The sequence below is a fragment of the Hyperolius riggenbachi genome, chromosome 6, assembly GCF_040937935.1.
Source record: "Hyperolius riggenbachi isolate aHypRig1 chromosome 6, aHypRig1.pri, whole genome shotgun sequence".
NCBI classification, from domain to species: Eukaryota; Metazoa; Chordata; class Amphibia; order Anura; family Hyperoliidae; genus Hyperolius; species Hyperolius riggenbachi.
The window spans coordinates 243,286,462-243,302,476 of record NC_090651.1 but is presented as its reverse complement, the minus strand read 5'-3'; the positions used below and the strand labels follow the sequence as shown (position 1 = coordinate 243,302,476).

Here is a 16,015-nt window from a genome sequence, read left to right as displayed (position 1 = left end):
TTCCCATACAATTTTGATCAATATTCTAGTCGATTAAGGTATTGTACTTCTGTCCAAATTGAACATCTAATCTAGTGTATGGCCTTTTTCATTTTGCTTTGTATTTTTTGCATACTAGCTTATTATAAGGCAGTTGTATGCCCTGAACCCATAGAGGAACGTGTTGCCTTGCTCTGGTGAAGTATGGTTTTGTTGCTTTAGTGCGAAGTAACAAAAAATGCATATTGACCCATCCAGGAAGCAGAAGCTGGGATTCATTAATAAAGCCTTCTAATACCTGTGTAATTTAAGTAGCAGCTGTGTGATACAGTCATTTGGTAAGTGATCTTCTGAACCCACTATTCCTTATAAAATAGGTCAAAACTGCTTGTTACCAAACAGGCAGCTTCCATTCTGTGTGCCCCACTGGAAAATCAAAATTGGATGGTTTTATGCACCCTTAGAACTGGGGCCCACTAGCAATCGCAAATTTTGGGTTTGGGGTTTTTGGTTTATTTTAGTGTTTTTGTACCAATTTTTTTGCTTTATGGGTACAGCAGGTGGTTTTGGGTAGTAAAAGAGATGCAAAATCACGTACAGCGATTGAAAAGCTATTTTGCAGTGATACTATACTTTGTATTGAAGTACAAGCGCTCCAAAAAATGCTGCAGGGACCACAATTTTGGACAGTCATTTCTGTGAGATCACCTCTATTGACATTTATTAACCTAGCGCTTTTGGAATCGCCGGTGATACCAAAACACTGCTGAAAGCACTCTGAGGCCCAGGCCTAACCAGAGGGTGAGGGAAGTAGTTCCATATTAAGTTCCACTATCAAGAGGCTTTGTAACCAGACATCCTTTAACTATTTTTCTCAGTGAGACTGATTTAAAGATTGGTTTACCCAATGACCAAAGATGCATATATCTTGGGTCACTGGGTAGGTATGATGATCCTTAAATTTCTGTTCATTTATGGTAAGTCACCGTTAGATAATAATGTACTCTTTACTACAGAGTATCAGCTTTTTTTTTTCTTACCTTGAAGCCTTTCTCTTCCAAATGCCTTCCTCTGGTTGAGTATTGGCTCAATAACTGGGCTGGGTAGTGTTAACTGTTAAAGAGAAACCATGACCAAGAATTTAACTTCATCCCAATTAGTAGCTGATATCTTCTTTCCCATAAGAGATCTTTTCTCAAACAGATAATCAGGGGGCTCTGTATGGCTGATATTGTGGGGAAACCACTCCCACTGTGTGATAGGACCATGGTGCTGACATCACACTGTGGGAGCCTTGTTGCATTGTGGGAAATAACCGCTGTTTCCAACTGCCAAAAAATCAAGCAGCAGCTACTTCCACTAACATCACCTGCCAGCAGGAAAATGTAAATAATCAGGGAGAGGAAAGATTTTACAATGGGCAAACGCTGACTAAATCATTTATACATTATTATGGTAAAAATTAAGTTCATTACTTTATTTTCACTGGAGTTCCTCTAACTGATGATGGAGAGTGAGGTTTGGTACCATAAAGAGCAAGACTTGGTTCCAAGTCAGAAATGGCAGTGACAGCGTGTATAGTGCACTTGGAGTCGAGCACATAGCAATCAATGTGAGGATCATCAGAATTATTATGAACACAAATATGACCTGAGCTCAACCACAATTATTGATTCATTTCTTTTATGATACAGTGCACATAGTGCAGGCAGTGCTTGCCTGTAATATGTGCACTGCATAATAAAAGGAATTCATAATTGAGGTTGCGCTTAGGTCATATCTGCTTTCATGGTTCTTGACAGGGGTGGTGGATCATCCTGGGGGGACCTTGGTGCTCCCACAACACACACCCTTAATTGGGGTAGCCTGCAAGATTATTGCTATTTGATGTGTTTTCCCATCATGGGTATTATTATCATGAGCAGGTATGGCAGTGTTGGGTAGGGATGGTCAATAAGATGCAAATAATTTCGAGTAAATGCAGGATTATGCAAATTTTGTATGCAAATTTATGCAGCTTTAAAATAGACCAAAGTTTTAGCTCAGTAGGTTTTGATCATGTTTAAGCTGCGTACATTTGCATACAACATTTGCATAATGCTGCATTAACTTGAAATTATTTGCACCTTATTGACCATACAAAGTATTAGACTAGTCAAGTTTCTAACATAGCAAATCCTTTTTTTTTTTTTTTTTTTTTTTTGCTTGAATACCTAAAGACTGTATATGGAGAAAGTGTAATGCCTTCCTGGAGGATTTCTTTAACACCAAATGACAGGTTGCGTTTAGCTGCAGTACATGTAAGTTGACAATAAAATGTACCAAGTTCCATAAAATGTATATTTTACCCATTTCTCTGAATTCTTGTAAATCTATTTTTATGTCGGACAGCTTGTGCTTTAAATTTAGTGGCCGTTTGTGTTCACAAAAATAGGAAGTGGAGCGGATTTTGGCAGCCATTGGATAAAACATATTGGTAATTTTCTATGCAGTGACATGGTTTCTCTATTTTTTTTCTTCCTGTGGAAGAAGTTGGCAAGAAAAACAAACTGTAGTTCCAAAATTCCACCTGGTACTGAAGACTAGGGATGATTACTCGGATGCAAATAATTTCTTCTTGCATTTAAATTCCATGTAATTGTTATGCAGTTTGTAACTTGGGCCAATCAAAATTGACAGGAAGTTATTCTGATTGATCACATTTCAAGCTGTTTTTAATTTACACGATATTTAAATGCAAGGATAAATTAGTTGCATCTCGCTGATCATCCTTACTAAAGACACAAGGATTGTGCAGAACCCAGTGTTTGTTAAAGTGTTCCTCTATAAGTTTTCATACGCACATTAGAAAGGGTTGACTAAAACGATTCTTTATGATAAGGTCAGGTGACAAACTAACAGTTGAACTTATGCTCAATAAGTGCAGATTAAAATACCAAGTGCAAACAGGTTTGGCTTTCTGGAAATTAGGCTTGCATAGGTAGAGGATTTCATGTGCTGACTGAAAAGTCTTATTGACTTGCATTGAAAATAAACTAAGAGTTCATCTCTTGTAGCTTGCTACTTCTTAAAGTCTCATATGGGGCATGGCACCCAACTGAGATCGGGACCTGATCCCTAAGGTAACATTGCAGAACATGTGGCTGTACAGACACATAGCTAGCCACATGTTCTGTTCCTATATGGAGAGCGGATGACATGATAGTGACATCATATGGTGGGTGGGGTAAGTGAGGAGAATAAAGCTCTCGGCCTTTGCTCGGCTGAAGCAATCCACTAGGTTTAACGCTGGTCAAGGCCTCAGGGTTGCGGCAGTACACACACTCTAAATTCTTGGCAGAGCAAGTTGATATCAGCCAAGTGTTTGTATGAGGCTTCAGTGCGTAAGATTATCTGCAAACAGCTGATAATGGTAGAAGAGGCAAACCGCTTATTAAACTAAACATCACCTCTCTCAACTTTTGGGATTGCCAATATAAAAGTGGTAATCTCCTTGGCAGTGAATAAGCAGCACAATATACCAATAGCATAACAGATTATCAACTTTCTAGACTATAGATAAATAGCACACAGAGGCAGAACAAAAGGACCTGCTTTACATACAGCCAGGTATGCAGCCATCCAGCAGATGGTCATAGGAGGTGAGCATGGCTTACCACCAGCTCTGTGTTGATCAAAATAGGCAGTTGTAGCAGCTCACAACAGACTAGATGGAGACTGGGGGTCATGCTGCTTTTTTATTGTCATTTCTGCACTTAGTATTTAATCACATTCTTATGCACTTAGTTATGAAAGCTGGACTTTTGTCTGTGTGACTTCATCAACACACTCGATTCCATTGGCCCTGAGTCTTCAATGTTGGTTGGCATTACCTCTGCAAGTTTGGTTTAAGACATAAATACACATTTAAATAAATATGAATTGAACGGAATATAAATATATTTGCATTTTGTACTGCCATGTTATGCTCCAAACACATTGCTGGTTGAAAAAAAATATGTAGCTAGGATACTTGCCTAGCATCAAAATGAATAAAATCCAGTCTTTACACACTTTGGTTTCCTGAGAGTATGTTAGTAGTGTTGTTGGTTACCTGCTTGAAGTAGGTAAAAAGTCTGTATTCCGCATTGTTTACCTGCTGACGGTTGAATTCCTAAAAGTGAAGTGTAGAATGTACTCGAGCTTCGCTACTTACTTAACGACCGATTACTTGATCTCATTAAAAAGGATAGCTTTCTCTGGATCAACAGGCATATGTGAGGGAGCAGGCTGGTGTTGTACTTTGTTTTCTGTTGAACTCGATGGACGTATGTCTCTAATTGCCATCCGGGACAACCCGAGATCCGGTCCCGCCCAGGATCTGGGGAAACATAACCCCCAGAAGATTAAAAGCCCCCGCCCTCCCTCAAACCTCAGTTCATCTGTGTTTCCGTGACGGAAACACCCAGGAAGGCAAGCTCCCGTTTGTTGTTTTTTTCTACTCACCGGAGGGTGAGTTCATGGCAGGAGGTGAGGTGGCTTGGGCGGAACAGAGGGAACACCGGCTGCAGACCTTCACACACGGCGGGTAACGGCCTCTGTGCAGTGTATGGCCATTACACCACTCATCCCCTCAGATGCCGGCTCTGCAAGGCGCATCCGCGCTCTGATCGGCCCCCGGAAGTGAGGTATCGCGGGTGGCCGGAAGGGGGCGTACCGTGAGCACCCAGGAAGTATTCAGGCGGACTCCTGGCGTCTCCATTACACCTGCAGCCTTCCACAGCGGCAGCAGCAGTTTGGCGTAGAAGGATGTCTCAGCAGAGGGGAGAGCAGCAGCAGCAGCAACCACAGCAGGAGTCAGAGGCTGCGGGCCCAGCTCCTAAACCCTCATCGCAGGTGCAGCCATCGGGTACAAGTGGGGTAAGCCTCCAGTGGAGGATGAGGCTTTCTTTTCATACCATGTTTTTTAATGATGGCATTATCGAGTCTTTTGGGGGGGGTTTCTGCTTGTTTTTTAGACAAAGACTGATCCAAAAACTTCTGCTCAAGTTAAAACTTATAAAAGATGTGGCTTGTGTCGTCGTAAGATTGCATTAGATACCCAAGGAACTTATGTCAGGGATGTACTGATGCTATTGTAGCTTCTCATTCCACCGATATACTAAAGGGGGTTAGGGAAGCTGTAAATAAAAGTATGCAGGAAACATTGGACAAATTTAAAGAATTATTTGTCCCTCCTGCTATTGAGCCCCTTCCAGGGTCCTCCTCTGGTTTATTTTCCCAATCTTCCTCTTTGGATGTTTTAGGGGCCGAGGAAGAAGAGGGCGAGGAGGAGGAGGGTGTGTCTGTTTCGCAGGAGGAGGGGGTGCAGATTCAGTCAGAGGATTCAGATAAGGAAGACATTGTTAGGACTCCAAGGTTTTTATTCACTCCCGATGAATCTTCTGAGTTACTCAAGGCTGTTTATACTATGGAACAAATTAAGGAATCTGTTCCAGAGTTAACCCCTCAGGATCAAGTCTATTCGGGCTTGGGACAGTCTAAGGGCAGAGTTTTTCCTATTCACAAAACTCTTCAGGAAATTAACTCGCAATGGCAAAATCCTGAAAGGCCTTTATTTATTCCCAAGTCCGCAAAGAGAAAATATCCTTTTGAACAAACAGATATCGAGAAATGGACAAAGTGTCCAAAATTGAATGCTTCTTTATCCAAGTATTCCAAGGACTCCGATTTGTCTTTTGAAGACGCGGGAGTTCTTAAGGATGTAATGGATAAAAAAGTCGATTCCTTCCTTAAAAAGGCTTGGGAGTCAGCTGCTTTCGGTTTCATCCCAGGTATTTCAGCCACTTGTATTGCCAGGAATCTTAGAATATGGATGGATAATCTAATCGATCAAATTTCTAAGGGGGTTCCGCTTAAGGACTATGCAGCTTCGCTGCCGGTGGTCCTGAGAGCAGTTGCGTTTTTAGCTGATCAGTTACTGAACTCATTCGTGTTTCAGCGCGTACTACAGCGCTCGTTAACTCGGCCAGAAGGGCTGTGTGGCTGAAAACCTGGGAGGGAGACCAGACATCAAAGAATAGATTGTGCTCTATTTCTTTGAGGGAAACCTCTTGTTTGGGTCAGGGTTGGATGAGGTTCTGTCCTGTTCAGCAGAAAAAGGCAAACAGTTCCCGAATAAAAATAATTTTAAGGGGAAGAAACCTTTTGTTCCTAACAAGCAAACTGCGGATCAATCAAAAAATAAGAATGTGCAGAGGAAATGGTCCTTTCCTAAAGGGAGAGGTAGAGGGGGATTCACTCTTGGTAAGACTGAACCCCCCAAAACCAATAAATGACTTTTTACCGGTGGGAGGAAGACTGATTTATTTTTGGTTAGAATGGGAAAAGTTGAATCCTGATCCTTTTTGTGTTGCAAATTATAAAGCAGGACTATTGTCTTCAGTTTTCCAGTCTTTCCCCTCAAAGGAGGTTCTTGAATCCTATTCCAAGAGATCCAGAGAAGGCCATAGGTTTGGAATTAGAGATTCAAAAACTTTTAGAAAAAAGAGTAATTTTGACAGTTCCCCAGGAAGAGGAATTCCAAGGATACTACTCCCACGTGTTTTTGGTGAAGAAAACCAACGGGGAGTTCAGGTTTATCCTGAATCTGAAGTCTCTCAATTTGTTTTTAGTTTACAAAAAATTTCTGATGGAGAGCATCTACTCTGTGAGAGCTCTATTACAGGGCAAGGAATTTTTTGTCTCAATAGATCTCCGAGACGCTTATCTGCACATTCCTATTTTTCCAAGTCATCAAAGATTTTTGAGATTCGCAATAAAAGACCACTCCCACATTCGTCATTTTCAGTTCCAGGCTATGCCCTTCGGGATAGCATCAGCACCCCGAATTTTTATGAAGGTATTAGCGGAGGTCATGAAAGAATTGAGGCTCCAGGGGATATCAATTGTCCCATATCTGGACGACCTACTAATTTTTGCAGAGACAAGGGACCTGGTCATTTCTCACAGGGACATTGCGATCAGGATGTTAATGGAGGTGGGATGGATAGTGAACTACGAAAAGTCATCCCTGACTCCAGTTCAGGAGATTACTTTTCTGGGTTACAGAATAAATTCTATAGACAAGACAATTTACTTACCTTCAGAGAAAATCGCAAAGATTCAATTAGAAGTGAGCAGTTTGCTTACACGAGTAATGCGCCCTATTCGTCTGATCATGCGAGTGCTAGGTCTATTTTCTTCAGCAATTCCGGCAGTCACTTGGGCACAAGCTCACGGCAGGGAGCTTCAAGCATTACTTCTAGCCAGTTGGGACAAATCCCAGCAGACTCTAGACCTCCCAATTATCATCCCAGAGACAGTAAGGGACAGTCTATCTTGGCTGGCTGAAGTATCAAAATCTAAATCAGGGGAGATTTTGGAGACAGTACGACCCGATAAAAATCTTTACGGATGCAAGTTCCTGGGGCTGGGACACAACTTCTATGGGTCATCATGCCCAGGGGAGTTGGCCCTGCTCGATAAGGAAGAGGTCGTCCAATTTCAGGGAACTACTGGCAGTACAAAAAGCCCTTCTATCTTTTCACTTTCTGATAGAGGGGAATCACGTTTTGATTTTTTCAGACAACGTCACGACTGTGGCTTACCTATCAAAGCAAGGGGGCACAAGATCCAAGGATCTGATGCTTCTTGTCGTCAGAGATTTTTTGCTGGATAGAACCTCAAATTCTATTTTTGTCTGCGGCTCCCATAAAGGGGGTCCTCAATGTAAAAGCAGATTTCTTGAGCCGTCAGCAAGTCAGTTAAGCAGAATGGGAACTACATCCGGAAATATTCCAGTTAGTAACAGACAAGTTCGGAGTTCCGGAGGTAGATCTCTTCGCTTCCCTAGAGAACGCGAAAGTAAAGCGGTTTTTCTCCCTTCACAAAAGCCAGGGTTCTATGGGATTGGATGCTCTAAATCTTCCATGGGGATTCAAGTTGTTATGCGTTCCCCCCGATAGCCCTCCTTCCACAAGTACTGGTGAAGTTTCAACGGGAATCAGGGAAATTAATTCTAGCTCCACTATGGCCAAAGAAACCATGGTATGCAACTATATTAAGGATGGCGGTGGAACCTCCTTTTCCACTGCCAGTTCGTCCAGATTTGCTGATCCAGGGTCACCTGGTTCATCCCAGGCCCCAGTTATTCTGACTGGCCGCCTGGATCCTGAGAGGGTGATTATTTCTGAAAAAGTTATTGACACGCTTTTAAAGTGCAGAAAGCCGGTGACTCAGAAAATCTGTCGTAAGGTGTGGAAGGTATACTCAACCTGGTGTTTGTCTCATTCTAAAAATCAGCATTTGACCAGTTCAGTTTTAGAATTTCCTTCAGGACGGATTTGATATGAAGTTAGCTCCTAGTACTCTTAACCTCTTGAGGACTGCAGGGCTAAACCCCCCTAGTGACCAGGCCATTTTCAGTAAAATTGGCCACTGCAGCTTTAAGGCCAAGCTGCAGGGCCGCACAACACTGCACACAAGTGATCCCCCCCCCTTTTCTCCCCACCAACAGAGCTCTCTGCTGGTGGGGTCTGATCGCTCCCCCCATGTTTGTTTTTTTTTCATAATAAATATTATTGTTTGTTTTTGTTTTAAAAAAATCTGTTTCTTTAAACCCTCCCCCTCCCTCCCTCCCCGCAGCCAGCCAATTACGGCGATCGGCTGTCATAGGCTTCTGCCCATGAGAGCCGATCCCTCTCTTGTCCCCCAGGGGGACAGCCGTGTTTCACGGCTGTCCCCAGTGCAGTGCTGCTGCTGATCGCAGCGCTGCACAGTGTAAATAGACGGCGTCATCGCCGTCTAACAGTCTCCCTGAAGAGGGGGCGGAGCTCCGCCCTCCAAGCATGAGATGCGCGCGCAGCGTGCGTGCAATCTCATGCAAATTACAGCCCCAGGAATTTACGCCAATCGGCGTTAGGCGGTCCTGGGGCTGCCGCCGCGGCCACGCCCATCGGCGTGACGCGGTCGGAAAGTGGTTAAGGTACAGTGTTCAGCCTTATCGATCTTATTGGACAGACATTTAGCACAAGACGAGTTAGTAAAAAATTTCTTTAAAGCGTTACAAAGATCTACTCCAAAAGAGATTTTCAGAATGGAATTTATCTCTGGTCTTGAACAGTCTCATTAAGGCTCCCTTTGAGCCACTTGATGACATTGACATAAAATTTCTAACTCTTAAACTGGCCTTTCTAATTGCGATTACGTCGGCTAGACGTTTAAGCGATCTCCATGCATTGTCCATTAAAGAGACACTGAAGCGAGAATAAATCTCGCTTCAGTGCTTATAGCAGGGGCATGTGTGCCCCTGCTAAAACGCCGCTATCCCTCGGCTAAACGGGGGTCCCTTCACCCCCCCCCCCCCTGCAAAATCAACGACCAACTTGGTCGTAGATTTTGCTGCTTCTGGAGGCAGGGCTAACGGCTGCAGCCCTACCTCACAGTGCATCTATCAGCGGCGCATCGGCGCCTCTCCCCCGCCTCTCTCAGCGAAGGAAGACTGAGAGGGGCGAGGGAGAGGCGGAGATACGCGCTGACAGAAGCGCGTGAGGCAGGGCTGCGGCGGCTAGCCCTGCCTCTATGCGGAAGAGGGGATGCGCTGCACGGAGGGGGATTTGGGGGTGAAGGGACCCCCGTTTAGCCGCGGGATAGAGGCATTTTAGCAGGGGTGTGCCCCTGCTATAAATCAAAGCTGAAGCGAGATTTATTCTCGCTTGAGACTCTCTTTAAAGATCCTTTTCTAATCATATGTCCGGATAGTGTTAGGTTAAGATTAGATCCAGCCTACCTGCCTAAAGTGGCATCAGAGTTTCACAGATCTCAAAAAATTATTCTTCCATCCTTCTGTCCCAATCCCTCTGGAGAGAAGGAGGAAGGTTTTCACTGTTTGGATGTCAGAAGGTGCCTTCTGGTTTACCTTAAAAGATCCAGGGAATTCCGTAAATCTAGCAGTCTATTAGTCTTATTTTCGGGTAAGAATAGGGGTCTTCAAGCATCCAGACAGACTATAGCCAGATGGGTGAGACAAGCCATTTCTCTAGCATATGAAAAGTAGTAATTGTCCAGCACCAGCCAATATTAAAGCCCATTCTACCTGGTCATTATCCACATCATGGGCAGAAAGAGCAGGGGCCACCATTCAGCAGATATGCCAAGCGGCAACATGGTCAATCACGTCAACTTTCATCAAGCATTACAGAGTGGATGTGCTGTCTCAGCAGGACCAGTTGTTTGGCAGAAAGGTGCTAGAGGCAGTGGTCCCTCCCTAGGTGAGTCTTTACGTTTTTTAAAAGACTTTTTTGTCTATCTCTCGGGTTGTCCCGGATGGCAATTAGAGAAAGACTCCTATTAGACCTACCGGTAATGGAGTTTCTGATTGCCATCCGGGACAACGATTATTACCCTTCCCTTTCCTGGCTTACACCTTTCTCTATTTATAGGTAATTCCACAGGGGGAATTATAAGGGTCACTTGTTGGTGTATATATTTTCTTCTGTCCTTCATCTTGGTGTTTCTAGTCATAGGTACTTTCAGACGCACTGAGGTTTGAGGGAGGGTGGGGGCTTTCAATCTTCTTGGGGTTATGTTTCCCCAGATTCTGGGCAGGACCGGATCTCGGGTTGTCCCGGATGGCAATTAGAAACTCCATTACCGGTAGGTCTTATAGGAGTCTTTCTGCACTTAGTATTTAATCACATTCTTATGCACTTAGTTATGAAAGCTGGACTTTTGTCTGTGTGACTTCATCAACACACTCGATTCCATTGGCCCTGAGTCTTCAACGTTGGTTGGCATTACCTCTGCAAGTTTGGTTTTACATAAATACTCATTTAAATAAATATAAATTGAACGGAATATAAATATATTTGCATTCTGTACTGCCATGTTATGCTCCAAACACATTGCTGGTTAAAAAATTTTTTTAGCTAGGATACTTGCCTAGCATCAAAATGAATAAAATCCAGTCTTTACACACTTTGGTTTCCTGAGAGTATGTTAGTAGTGTTGTTGGTTACCTGCTTGAAGTAGGTAAAAAGTCTGTATTCCGCATTGTTTACCTGCTGACGGTTGAATTCCTAAAAGTGAAGTGTAGAATGTACTCTAACTTTGCTACTTACTTAATGACCGATTACTTGATCTCATTAAAAAGGATAGCTTTCCTTGCATTGAATGACATCCATGGCTATAATTACTAGGTAATACCAAGTAATGTTGTTCCAGGGATTTTATCTGATTGCCATCTGGAGTCGGGAAGGAATTTTTTTCCCTTTTGGGGCTAATTGGACCATGCCTTGTAAGAGTTTTTCGCCTTTCTCTGGATCAACAGGCATATGTGAGGGAGCAGGCTGGTGTTGTACTTTGTTTTCTGGTTGAACTCGATGGACGTATGTCTTTTTTCAACCCAAATAACTATGTAACTATGTTTATTTACAAATAAATGTACTAGTTATGGCATATGAGACATTAAGTGCTAGCTAATGGAACAGAGAAAACTCAATGGGAGGTAACCTATCTACTCTATCTCATCATACACACATGCTCGAGCCCTTTTCCTTCTATGTCTCATCTTTGTAAGTGAGATTCCAATGTAGTTCCTCTGGATATATCAGGTGAAGAAGACCCCTTCTTCATGGCATCCAGCAAGTGTCTATGTACTTAGCAGTTGGGTGGATAATAGCTGAATAGTTCATCTGTGGTAAGAAAAGCCATTGTGCACACCAGATTAACAGGTTCCTGTAACATCTCCTAACCTAGTGTGGCAGACCACCTTTGAAGTCAGATCCTGGCGCTATCCCCCCAGCTGGGCATCAGCTCAATCGCCTGTAAATGTCAGGTTTGAGGGCTGATGTATTGTTTCCAGCTGTTTATTCATTTACATGCAGATCAAGTGATTCCCTGAGAATTGCTTTGTAACACAGGAATGTCCAGACCTGCTTTTCCATGAAGGCTCAATTGAAATAATGCACTTTATCTAGATATGTGATACTCCAATTGCATGTGCTCCGGTATCGGTCATGGATAGAATTCTAAGAAAGAACAATAAAGGTTTTTCAGGTGATACCTTTAAAGGAATTGTCAGGTAAAAAAAAAAAGAGTTTCACTTACCTGGGGATTCTAGCAGCCCCATGCAGCCATCCTGTGCCCTCGTAGTCACTCACTGCTGTTTCAGTCCCCTGCCGCCAGCTAGTTTTGTTTTTGCCGACCTCTGGGGCTGCAGGCCGCATTGCATACATTTTTACGCATTCCCGCTGGTGCAGGAGCATTAACACATACATTTTTATGTGTTGCCCCACTAACACGTAAAAATGTATGTGTTAATGTTCCTGCACCAGCGGGAATGTGTAAAAATGTACGCAATGCGGCCCCGCAGACCCAGAGGTCGGCAAAAATGAAACTAGCTGGCGGCGGGGGACTAAAGCAGCAGTGAGTGACTACGAGGGCACAGGATGGCTGCATGGGGCTGGTAGAAGCCCCAGGTAAGTGAAACTCTTTTTTTTTTTTTTTTTTTGCCTGACAATTCCTTTAATGACTAACTGTAGAACGTTTCTCTGCAAGCTTTCAAAACGTTGTTTCTTCCTCAGACATGTTTCAGAACTGGTTCAGAACCATACCATGTAAACTCCAACACTAAAAAAAAAAATGTAGAAAAACTGAAACCCCCCCCCCAAGGTTTTATTAATTTAATCTCTTGCAGGATGGCTGAGCTGATCCACGTGGGGCTCTGCCATACCAACCTATACCAGCCCACTTAATACTTGTATGGGGGGGGATCTGTAAGAGGCAAAGCCTGCCTTCTCCTACAAAGCCCTATCCATATTGTGAACCAGCGGCTCCTCTTCAACACTATACATTGGAGGGGAGGGTATGCACATGAGGAGATCAATACTTGGGAACTTATGGTGGTATCTGTGAGCCTCCTTTTTAATAAGGGGACCCTCAGATGCCTGTCTTTTACCCTTTAGATAGGTAAAGAGGGTTTGCCCTTGTTTAAATCCAGCACCACCTATTTAGTGTTCCATTTAACTCATTGATGGTCCGGGGACAATTCGGCATAGGTGTGTGAATACTGGGGGAGTTTGGGGGTGCCCGGCATGTGGTAACAGTGTGTCTGGAAGAGATATTGTGGATGTCAGGAGAGTAGCAGGGTGCCCAGCACTGTAGCAGTGGGTGTGGAAGAGGGTGCTTTGGCCTACAATACATTTAGTATTTAACAAAGATGGCCAGCATATACATGACAGAAAATAAAGAAACATTGAAAGATATAAATGTGATTTATTCATAAAACAAGTTTAAAATTGTAGTGGACCAAGTTTATAAATTTATAACAGAAAATAAATTGTCATTCAGACTATGGAGTCAATGGCCTCAATTCACGGAGCATTATCAAATGTTTATCAAACACTTTATCAAACGTTTGATAATTTACCTCATGGGTAAAATCGCATTTTGAATTCACTAAGGTGTTATATATTTGTTGAACGTTTTATCGGTAAAACATTCGATAAATATATAACACCTTAGTGAATTTAAAATGAGATTTTACCCATGAGGTAAATTATCAAACGTTTGATAAAGTGTTTGATAAACGTTTGATAATGCTCCGTGAATTGAGGCCAATGTAATCCAAGGAAAGTTTTATTCTATGTGGGTTTATAGTAACATTATGGTAGGAATGAGTAATGCAATGCAAATATTTCAGAGTTCATGCAGTCTGAAAATTGATCAATCAAGTTTAAACCTTAGTGGGACTTGATTGGTCCATTTTAAAGCTGCATAGATTTGCATGCAAATTTACATAATCCTGCATGAATTATTTGCATCTCATTGATTATCCCTAATAAACAGTTTAGTGTACACAAACTTCTTGAATGCAGCCTTCACATCCTTATTCCGCAAGCTAAATATAAATGGGTTGAGCATGGGAGTGATGACTGTGTACAATACACCACCAAGTCTATCATATGCTAAGGAATAGGTTGATGATGGTCGAAAATACACACATATAACTGTACCATAAAAGATCAATACCACGCTTAGGTGTGCTGAACATGTGGAAAATGCTGTTTTCCTACCTGAGGTAGAATGTATATTAAGGATGGTCCATATTATATGAATATAAGAAATGAAAGTTACCAAAAATGGAAAAGCCACTACCACAAACCCTTCAGTAAATATGACCAATTGATTGATTGATGTTTTCGAGCAAGCAAGCTTAAAGAGGGGAAATAAATCACAGAAAAAATGCTGAATAACCTTAGGTCCACAAAAAGTCAGTGTGGCAATCAGAAGAGTATGAAGGACAGAGTTGACAAAGTTGATTATCCAGGAAGCAAGGGCTAACTTGAGGCACATCCTTTTGTTCATTATAATTACGTAATGTAATGATTTACAGACTGCTACAAATCTGTCCATGGCCATAATTGAAAGAATGAAGCACTCTAGTCCTGCGAAAGCAATGAAGAAATAAGCTTGGGCAAAGCACTCTGGGGGTGAGATACTTTTTTTGCCTAGCAGTAAATTTAAGAGGAGGCGTGGAACTACCACTGTTGTCAAGCACAGGTCTACAAGAGAAAGATTGCTGAGGAAAAAGTACATCGGAGAATGGAGATGCGGGGATATCATAGTCAAATAAAGTAGAAGAACATTACCAAAAAGAGAAAGCATGTAAGTAGTCAGAAATATGGGAGCTAAAAAGATGGCGTGTTGGACATCAGAAAAGCCTACTAAAATAAAATCTGTTGATAGCAATTCTGTCGATGTGTTTGGCATGATTCGTTTTTTTGTAAAATAAGGACCATAAAATTCTATATATATTTACAGTTCTCTTAATGAGGATTCACAGAGCAGGTCTTCTTGTGATGAGGTCTTTACCTGGTTTCCAGATGTTAACACAGAAACATGAGTGCTTTGCTAATCAATAGTTACAGTTGCTGTCACACTTCACATAGATTTCCTCCAGGCACTCGGATTCACCCCAATAGCTCAACAGGCTTCTCCTAAAATAAATGGCACATGATGAGATTAAATTGTAAGTTCTTGTGGAGAATATCACAGCTTTATAGAAATATGATAATACCTCCTCATAGTTGAGTGAGGGGAATGGGGGCTGCAATCATATATTGGTAGAAAGGAATTCACCTGTACTGTTTTTTGGGTTTTTTTATCAAAAATCTAAACCTAAGGGACTAAACATGCTAGGAAAAGAGAGAAGGTGGAAACTGATATACAAAATAATGTCATGAAAACCTAACCCCAGAAGTGTTAGTATGATACACATATAAGAGAAATTTTAATACAAAGATACACTGCAGTGAAAGACACAAAAAATTTAATAAGAAAATTATTATTGGGGAAAAATGCTTTAAAGCAGTCAAAGACATGGATAAAGAAGTTACTAGAGGCAAAAGATGATTTAAAATGATTACCGGTGTATACAGTAAAAGAAACAAAAAAATGGACAGATTTTTATGAATTTGTGGATAAATGTGTAAGACCCTACCTAGACAGAGAGAAAAGAACTATGAAATGGGCATTAACAATTATTGTAAGGATATAGCTTAACCGGAGGAACTGAGTGATGTCAGGAATTATTGTAATAGTCTTTATAATATACTCAAACCTAACATTAGTCATGCTAAAAAATACAAAAATATCTTAGGAAAGTATATCACAAAATCAGGATGGCCTAAATGGTCAGCTAATTTTATTTTGGACATAGAGAAGGATATAACTAATCAGGGAAGTGTTAGAAATAATTAGATGCACATCAGAAGGGATTTTAGGTGAGTTGTTGGAGTACACAAATTTATTAGGTTAGATTATGAAGTTCTAACAAAACCTTTGGGTTACAAACATGGGGTTCCAATGCACTGATGGTTCTATCGGTATCGCATTAGTAGAGCCAATTCAGTGACTCCTATATCTGTACCAGTGGTCTCACAATGGATATGTAAAAAAAATCAAACACAGATGTTCCGAAGCAAATAATGTTGCTAATAAGATCTTTATATTCTGC

At 41.8% G+C, this 16,015-nt stretch overlaps 1 protein-coding gene across 1 annotated transcript; it reads right to left on the bottom strand.

The window, feature by feature from the left end:
* Window positions 1–13,821: 13,821 nt before the first annotated feature.
* LOC137522149 (olfactory receptor 5V1-like) lies at window positions 13,822–14,769 on the bottom strand. The gene has a single exon (XM_068242180.1). The coding sequence runs from the start codon at window positions 14,767–14,769 to the stop codon at window positions 13,822–13,824; it is 948 nt and encodes a 315-aa protein (XP_068098281.1).
* Window positions 14,770–16,015: the final 1,246 nt, after the last annotated feature.